This window comes from Chrysochloris asiatica, unplaced genomic scaffold (assembly GCF_000296735.1).
Source record: "Chrysochloris asiatica unplaced genomic scaffold, ChrAsi1.0 scaffold00045, whole genome shotgun sequence".
NCBI lineage: Eukaryota > Metazoa > Chordata > Mammalia > Afrosoricida > Chrysochloridae > Chrysochloris > Chrysochloris asiatica.
In genome coordinates, this window is record NW_006408563.1 from 7,053,957 (window position 1) to 7,062,582 (window position 8,626).

General features: G+C 39.3%; 1 protein-coding gene across 10 annotated transcripts in view; it reads right to left on the minus strand.

The window, feature by feature from the left end:
- Nucleotides 1–8,626, minus strand: part of ABI2 (abl-interactor 2) — a 140,172-nt gene that overhangs the window by 74,693 nt on the left and 56,853 nt on the right. The window contains exon 3 of one of the 10 annotated variants that reach the window (XM_006861967.1): nucleotides 1,666–1,679. The exons of the other annotated variants lie outside the window; for them this stretch is intronic. Coding sequence (XP_006862029.1) covers nucleotides 1,666–1,679 — 14 coding nt within the window. The remainder of the gene's footprint in view (nucleotides 1–1,665; nucleotides 1,680–8,626) is intronic. 10 annotated transcript variants of the gene reach the window in all.

An 8,626-nucleotide genomic window follows, 5' to 3' on the forward strand; every position in this document is an offset into this window, starting at 1 on the left:
GAATGAATGTAAAACTAAAGTTCTCCCATGTAAACTATCATATAATTCACAATTAAAAAAAAAAGAAGTATTCTTGACCCACAGACTGGCTGGCTGGCTATCTAGTGCTCTTTAAATACAGTTGAACATATCACCACTGGTCATTTCATTGTTCTTCTACGTAGCTGTTTCAATGCAGGTCAACTAGTATGCAAGGTCAGTAGTACAATACAGGCAAACATAGTTATCGCTCAGCATCAACAGTCTCAAGGTTAGAGGAAACTGAACACAGAATTAGGACTGCATAGAGACTAAGATTGTGGGTCCAGAAAGCTACCTATCAGTGGGTTCGTGTTGTTATGTGCCAATGAGGCGGTACCAACTCACAGTGACTCCATGCACAACAGAATGATACACTGCCCGGTCCTGTGCCAACCTCACAACCGTTCCTACATTTGAGCCCATTGCTCCTGTCACTGTGCCAGTCCAAATCACTGGGAGGTCTTCCTCTTTTTCTTCAATCCTCCACTTTACCAAATATGATATTCTTCTCCAGGGACTGGAGACAATATGTCTGAAGTTTGAGAGATGAAGTTTGGCCACTCTAGCTTCCAAGGGTCATCCTATCCTGGGTGTACTTCTTCCAGCATAGAATGGTTTGTTCTTTTGGTACTCCAAGGTACTTTCAACATTCTCCTCCAACACCATAAACTCGTATGCACCAATACTTCTACTGTCTTATTCACTGTCCATATGATGTTATTGAAAATACCATGGCTTGCTTGGGACAGGAACACCTTAGTCCTCAAACTGATTATCTTTGCTCTTCAACATTTTACAGAGGTCTTCTGTAGCAGATTTGCCTAATGCAATACATATTAGGTTCCTTCCTGCTTGCTGTTGATGGTTGATCTGAGCAAACTGAAGTCTTTGACAACTTCAATCTTTTCTCCACTTACATGGATGTTGCTTATCAATCCAGTGGTGAGGATTTTGTTTTCTTTATATTGAAGGTCTCCTTTGTTTTCAGCAAGGTTGTATCATCTACATATTGTTAATGAGTCTTCCTCTAATCCTGATGCCACATTTTCCTTCATTTTCCTAATTTTAAACCACTTGGCCTTCCTCCAATCCTGATGCCAGTTTTTCTCTATATAATCCAGCTTCTCTGATTATTTGTTCACTATACAGATTGAGTAAGTATGGTAAAAGAATACAACTCTGGCATACACCTTTCCTAATTTAAAATCATTCGGCGTTCCCTTGTTCTGTTCAGACAACTGCCTCTTGGTCTATGTACAGATTGCTTATGAGCACAATTAAGTGTTCCAGAATACTCATACTTTGCAATGCTGTCCATAGCTTGTCATGATCCACACAATCAAAAGCTTTTGCATAGTCAATAAAGTCCACATAAATATCTTTTTGGTATTCTCTGCTTTCAGCCAAGATCCATCTGATGTCATCAATGACATCCCTCATTCCACATTCTCTTCTGAATCTGGCTTGAACCTCTGGAAGTTCTCTGTCAATGTATGGTTGTACTCATTTTTGTATTAGCTTTAGCAAATTTTTACTTGCATGTGATATTAATGATATTGTCCAATGCTTCCTGTATCCCATTGGACCACATCTCTTTGGAACCGGCACAAATATGAATCTCTTCCAGTCAACTGGCCAGGTAGCTGTCTTCCAAATTTCTCGGCATAGATGAGTGAGTGCCCCTAGTGCTACATTTTGTTGAAAGATTTCCATTTGTATTCCATCTACTCCTAGAACCTTGTTCTTTGCTGATGTCTTCAGTGCACCTTTGATTTCTTCTTTCAGTATCATTGACGCTTTCTTGATCATCTGCTACCTCTTGAAATGGTTGAAGATCAACCATTTTCTTTTTGGTATAGTGACTGTGTACTCCATGCATCTTCTTTTAATGCTTTCTGCATCATTCAATGTTTTGTTCACAGAATCCTTCAATATGCCAAGTCGAGGCTTGAATTTTTTCTTCAGTTCCCTCAGCTTGAGAAATGCTGAGTGCATTCTTCCCTTTTGGTTTTCTAACTCCACGTCTTTTCACATTTCATTACAGTATTTGGCTTTGTCTTCTCTAGCTGATCTTTGAAATATTCTATTCAGCTCTTTTGCCTCCTCATTTTTCCCATTTGCTTTAGCATCTCTACACTGGCGAGCAAGCTTCAGAGTTTCTTCTGACATCCATTTTGGTCTTTTCCTTCTTTCTATTCTTCTTAATGACCTTTCGATTTCTTCCTGTATATTGTTCTTGATGGAGTCCTGGTGTGGTGCTGCAGGCTAATGCGTCAGACTGCAAAGTCGTTTAAACTGCAAGGTCGGTGGTTGAAGCTCACCAAGCTGCTCCTTTGAAACTCTATACAATGTTGCTATGGGTCGGAATCGATTCGACAGCACTTAACAACAACAATGTTCTTAATATCATCCCACAACTTTTCTGGTCTTCAGTCTTTAGTATCTAAGGCATCAAATCTCTTCTTCTGATGATCTCTAAATTCAGGTAGGATATGTTCAAGATCATATTTTAGCTCTTGTGGACTTGTTTTAATTTTTTTTAGCTTCAGTCTGAACTTGCATATGAGTAACTGATAGTCTGTTCCACAATCTGTCCTTGGTCTTGTTTTTGCTGATGGTATGGAGCTTTTAAACTGTATCTTTCCAAAGATATAGTCCATTTGATTTATGTGTATCCCATCTAGTAAGATCCACAGTTACCTTTTATGTTGTTTAAGAAATACTGGTGTGGCACTGTGTGTTAATGCGCTGGACTGCAAAATCGGTTTGAACTACAAGGTCGGCGGTTCAGGTTCACCAGCTGCTCCTCGGAAAGTCTATACAGGGTTGCTATGGGTTGGGAGTGACTTGATGGCACTTAACAACAACAACAACAACAGTGTTGTTTAAAAACAGTGTTTGCAATGAATAAGTCATTGGTCTTACAAAATTATAACATGCGATCTCCAGCATCATTTCTATCACCAATGCCATACTTTACTACTGATTCTATTTCCAACCTTTGCATTCCAATTGCCAGTAATTATCAATACATCTTGATTGCATGTTGGATCAATTTCAAACTGAAGAAGTTCACAGAATTCTTCTATTTCATCATTACTGGCTTTAATGATTAGTGCATAAATTTAAATAGTTGTGGTATGAAAAGGTCTTCCTTATAGGCATATGGCCATTATCCTCACAGTGTTGTACTTCAAGACAGATCTTCAGATGTTCTCTTTGATGATGAATGCAACGCCATTCCTCTTTAATTTGTCATTCCCAACATAGTAAACCATGTGATTATCAGATTCGAAATGGCCAATAACAGTTAATTTCAGCTCATTAATGCCTAGGACATCAGTGTTTACATGTTTCATTTCTTTTTTGACAATTTCCAATTTTTCTACATTCATACTTCATAAATTCCATGTTCTGATTATTAATCAATGTTTACAGCTGTTTCTTTTCTTTTTGAATTGTGCCCCATCAGAAAATGAAAGTTCCAAAGACTTTACTCCATTCATGTTGACACAGTCAACTCTACTTTGAGGAGGTAGTTCTTCCCCAGTTGTATTTTGAGTGGTTTCCAAGCTCAGGGGCTCATCTTCCAGGCTACATTGTTGTTGTTGTTGTTAAGTGCCATCAAGTCAGTTCTATGACCCACAACGACCCTGTACAGGGTTTCCTAGAAGCAGCTGATAAGCCTGAACCACTGACCTTGCAGTCCAAGTCAGCTTTGCAGTCCAGCACATTAACCCACAGCATCACAGCAGGTCTCTGGCACTGTATGTGACAATGTTCTGGTGCTCTTCATCATGTTTCCTACTCAATATTCTGGTGCTGACAGTGTTCCACTGCTATTCATAAGGTTTTCAGTGATTCAATATTTGGAAGTAGTCTGTCTCTTCTTCTTCCTAGTCTGTCTTAGTCTGGAAGCTCAGTTGAAACCTGTCCACCATAGGCAACCCTCCTGGTATTTAAAATAGCCGTGGCACAGCTTCCAGAATCACAGCAACATGCAAGCAACCACAGTACGACAAACTGACAAATGAGTGGTTGTGGATTAATGTAAAGCATTAATAAAATGGCATATAAAAGCATTCATTTAGAATGCTGAGGCACTTCTTTGGTAACTGTTAATCTATTCTTTAACTGAAAATGATTGACTGCAAGAACAAGGAAATTGTTTACCTAGGAGCAAATCATCAACAGTTTAAGACCAAGACTGGACAGCCTACTCAGAGTCTGTGTGCTCAGGGTCACCAGTCCCTCACCACCCTTCCATTCAACGCCTACGCTGTTGGTATCCTGTGGTCAGTGATAAGTAAAGTGCGGTTGAGGTAATGTATGGTGTTCTCCTGACTAATATCACCCAAATCACCTATTATAGAACAAACTCTATTCTAAATTATTTTGTTTTATACTTTTGATCAAAGATGGCTTGGGCTTAGGAATTGGAATTGGTTTTGCAGAGATTTTTCTTCTTAACCTGTAGCTCACCATGAAGCAAATCAATGCTGTGAAGTCAGCACCCCATGAAAGTGGTAATCTAATGTGAATCCTCAGGTTACCTCAGTTGTTACCATTTTAAGAATTAACAAGAAAAATAAAAGTAAGCTTACCCTCCTAGACCCACTTGAGCTTTTTTGGGGTTGTGTTTTTGCTTCCCTTTTTGTAAAAGTTTGCTTTGTTTGAATTCTATTTTGGATTTTGCATTTCTGGCACTGAATGAAAAGTCATTGTAGCCCCTGCCTCCTTAACTTGAGCTTCTTTGCTGTTCACCTTCCTGCATTCACAATTTCCCAAGCAAGAAACTCATGCCCTTCATTGTGAAAGCCTTGACATAAACATAGGACATGAGTGACAAATACTATCCCTGCTGAGGGTCCCGTAGCCCTCCTCAGTTTCAACATTTTAGCACCATACATAGAAAATAGATGATTTTATGGAAGGTGAGAGTCCACACAACTGGAAATTTTCAAAGGCAGTTAATGAATCGAAAACTCTGGAAATGAAGCATTGAAAAATCAAGTTTCTCAAAAGAACCAATAGATCTGTTTTGGAAGAAGTGCAGCCAGAGTGCACCTTGGAGGCCAAGATAGCCAAACTCTGTCTCTCACACTTCAGACAAATTGTCAGGAGGGACCAGTCGCTGGAGAAGGATAACATGTTTGGTAAGGTGGAGGGTCCGAGAAAAAGAGGAAGACCCCAAAGAGATGGGCTGGCCAAGTGGCAGCATCGATGGACTCAAGCATGGCAACAGTAGTGAGGTTGGCCCAGGATCGGGCAGTGTTCCATTCACGTGCTTTAGGTTGCTCTAAGTTGGTACTAACTCGATGGCAACTAACAACACTAACAACTTACTTATAAATGACTCATTTGGTTTTTGAACTCTAAATATACAGAAAAAAGACAACCAATTATTTCTATTACTTCGACATGTAACTTAAATTGTCTTGTTCAGTATATTATGATTCTTTAAGTACATAAAAATTTAAGTTTTGATGCAAATGTAAAGCTACATATTGGCTAGGGTAAGTGAAGCATTCAGTTTTGTCAGTAGGCTACATTATTTTGTGTATGCCTATTTACTTATATAGTTTTTTCTGTCTCTGGAACAGAGGCAATTAGTTTTAACATCATAGAACTTGACCTTCCTTGTTGGCACCACAGCTTTGGAGAGTCCATCCTGTGGAAAGAGAGTCATAGTGTTGTGCATTCTGAGATTGAGCTGTCCCCCAGTATGGCAGGCACTCCCAGCAGTCAGGAGGGGGTTGGGGGGACTACTCGTCACTGCTTCTGGCCGCTGGGTTGTAGCAGCAGCAGCAGAAATGCAAAAGGTTTCTGGTGTTTACGGACATCACCATGCAAATATACTACAGGTTTCTTCTCCAGTGCTGAGCTCGTACTTGTCATCCTGACAGAAACGGATGTTTGTCACGTGAGCCAAGTGTCCAAAGTAATGCTTATGTTTGGCAAAATGTTCTGTGCCTGGGAAATCAAAGAACTTCAGCAGTCCAAAGTCATCTCCTATGACAGTGTTCAGGCCCCGTCAGTCATGGCTGATGTCGGCTGACATCCGGCTTGGTCTTCTGCATTTCGTGGCCAGATTCCAGTAACTCCATCTTCAGATTGCTTGTTCAAGAGGCCCAGGTGAGCTTCTCAATGACATGACATCAGTTACCTGCTTCCCCAGGGCACCTCATGCACCTGACGCCTACAGGTTCCTGTTGACACCTGGATATATTTGCTATCTGCAGAAAACCCCATCAGATTAACAAAGCTTGTGATAGCTATGCAATAGTTAATGTGGTTTACGATCATGCCCTGGGTGAGGTTAAAGAAGTCAGCTTTGTACTCAGAAGAACCAACGGCCAAAAAACAGTTGTCTGGGCTGATTCTAGAAACAGCAACCCAAAAGCGTAGCCCAGTAAAGCATGACACCTGCTGTGGAAAGGGCCTCCCAGACCTAAAAGTAGAATCTGATTTTTGATATTTAAAAAGTAATTTGCTAGGTTTTTAACAGGCATTACACTGAATCTAAAGATAAAGCTGGAAACAAATGACATAGTAGTACTAAGTCTTCCTATCTATGAACATGGAATATCTGTCAATAAAAAATGAAATCTTTGAACCTGTTAATTTCATGGTTTCTCTTAAATAGACTTTTATATATTTTGTTAGCATTTATCCTTTGTTAGAGTTAATGTAAATGGTGTTGCATTTTTTATTTGAAAATCCAAATTGCTCATTGCTGAGCTAATCTGTTTTGTTTTGTTTTTAGAACCCCCAAACTAAAAGATGCTTATATTTTTTAACGGTTGAAAAAAAATGTCATGACATTTTTTATATGAAATTCAAATTTGAGTGTCCATATATAAAGTCTTATTAGAATAACAGCTGCATGCATCTACGTGCCTACATATAATCTGTGACTATTCTTGCTCTACTGCAGCAGAGGGAAGCGTAACAAAGATCTCATAGTACACAAAGTCTAAACTACTTACGAACTGGCCCTTTACAAAAAAGTTTGCCAACATTTGGATAAAACATACTCATACTCATTTTTCTTTCTCCATTATGATTTAGCCCAATCTAATTCTGGTGTCTGTTCCACAGTCTGGCCCTGGCCTTGTTTACACTGATGATATGGAGCGTTTCCATCTTCTCTTTCCACAGATGTAGTCAATTTGATTTCTATGTGTTCCATCTGGCGAGGTCCATCATGCTGTCTAAAGAAGGTATTTGAAATAAATCATTTGTCTTGCAGAAATCTATCATTCGTTCTCCAGCATCATTTCTATCACCAAAGCCATATTTTCCAACTATTGGTCCTTCCTTTTTGCTCCCAACCTTTGCATTCCAATCACCAGTAATGAGCAATACATCTTGATTGCATGTTTGATCGATTTCATATTGAAGAAGCTGGTAAAATTCTTCTATTTCATCTTCACTGGCTTTAGCGGTTGGTGCATAAATTTGAATAATAGTGGTATTAACTGGGCTTCCCTGTAGGCGCATGGATATCCTATTACTTACAGCATTGTACCTCATGACTGATCTGGATATGTTCTTTTTGATGATGAATGCAACACATTCCTTTTCAATTTGTCATTCCCTGCATAATAAACCACGTGGTTGTCAGATTCAAAATGGCCAATACCAGTCCATTTCAGCTCACTAATGCCTAAGATATCGATGTTGATGCGTTCCATTTCATTTTTGACAACTTCCAATGTTCCCAGATTCATACTTTGTACATTCCATGTTCCAATTTTCAATGGATTTTTACAGATGTTTTTCTTCATTTTCAGTTGTGGCCCATCAGCAAATGAAGGTTCTGTGCGCTTTTCTCCCCCGAGCTTAACTCTATTCAGGTCATCGTGGTCAACTCTTACTTTGAGGAGGCATTTTTTTCCCCAGTCACATTTTGAGTGCCTTCCCATCTTCCAGTCCTGTATATGACAATGTTTCTCTGCTAGTCATAAAGTTTTCAGTGGCTAGCAATTCGGAAGTAGTTTGTCATTCTTTCTTCCTAATCTGTCTTTGTCTGGAAGCTCATCTGAAACCTGTCCACCGTGGGTGACTCTGCCAGTTATTTAAAATACCGGTGGCATAGCCCTCAGAATCACAGCAACTCTGAAACTTGCTCTGCAGCATAGAGAAGCTAAAGCAAATAGAAGAATTGAAGAGGTCCAAGAGCTGAACAGAAAATTTCAAAGATCAGCTCGAGAAGATAAAACCAAATACTATAATAAAATATGCAAAGATTTGAAACTAGAAAACCAAAAGGGAAGAACACAGTCAGCATTTCTCAAGCTGGGGGAACTGAAGAAAAAATTCAAGCCTCGACTTTCCTTATTGAAAGATTCTAGGGGAAATTATTGAATGATGCAGAATGCATCAAAAGAAGATAGAAGGAATACACAGAATAATTGTATCAAAAGGAAATGGTTAATGTTCAACCATTTCAAGAGATACCATATGAACAAGATACCATACTCAGGGAGGAAATCCAAAGTGCATTGAAAGAATTGGCAAAGAACAAGGCACCAGGAATTGATGGAATAAAAATTGAAATCTTTCAAAAAAGTGAGGCAGCACAAGAGGCACTCACTCATCT